At 37.3% G+C, this 450-nt stretch overlaps 1 protein-coding gene across 1 annotated transcript; it reads left to right on the top strand.

The window, feature by feature from the left end:
* The first annotated feature begins 216 nt into the window (after positions 1-216).
* On the top strand, positions 217-450 carry LOC133328076 (probable protein BRICK1-B). Its single transcript, XM_061536624.1, has one exon. It carries the CDS (start codon positions 217-219, stop codon positions 445-447), a length of 231 nt encoding a protein of 76 aa, XP_061392608.1. The 3' UTR covers positions 448-450.

Genomic DNA, 450 nt, shown 5'->3' with positions numbered 1-450 from the left:
ATCACATCCCATTCGTAAATATTTGTCTGTTCGCTTTGACTTTCTTCTTTATCAGGCATTCTTACTTTTTTCTCTTCTCATTTCTTTTGTAGCAGATGGAACGTTTTTAATTTTGATCGGTTAAAAAGGGCAAAGTAAAGAATCACTCGCACCACAAGAAAAATTCGGGCGATTTTATTTTGCAGAAATAAAAATAATTAAACAATCTCCTTGATCATGAGTGGCGCTCACCGGGAAGCTGTACAAAAACAAATCCATCAGGATTGGGCAAATCGTGAATATATCGAAGTGATAACAGCCAGTATTAAGAGAATTACAGATTTCCTCAATTCTTTTGATATGTCTTGCCGTTCACGCCTAGCTGTTCTAAACGAAAAATTGACCACTTTGGAAAGACGTATCGACTATTTGGAGGCATGTGTGACCACAGGCGAGACACTGACATAGATT

The sequence above is a fragment of the Musca vetustissima genome, unplaced genomic scaffold, assembly GCF_032173495.1.
Source record: "Musca vetustissima isolate MV318-11 ecotype Yass unplaced genomic scaffold, APGP_CSIRO_Mvet_v1 utg16224, whole genome shotgun sequence".
NCBI lineage: Eukaryota > Metazoa > Arthropoda > Insecta > Diptera > Muscidae > Musca > Musca vetustissima.
The sequence above is the reverse complement of the archived record's forward strand: the minus strand, read 5'-3'. Positions and strand labels throughout refer to the sequence as shown.

What these genes read in the sequence shown, in the direction of transcription:
- LOC133328076 (XM_061536624.1), top strand. Translation starts at nt 217, where the DNA reads ATGAGTGGCGCTCACCGGGAAGCTGTACAAAAACAAATCCATCAGGAT.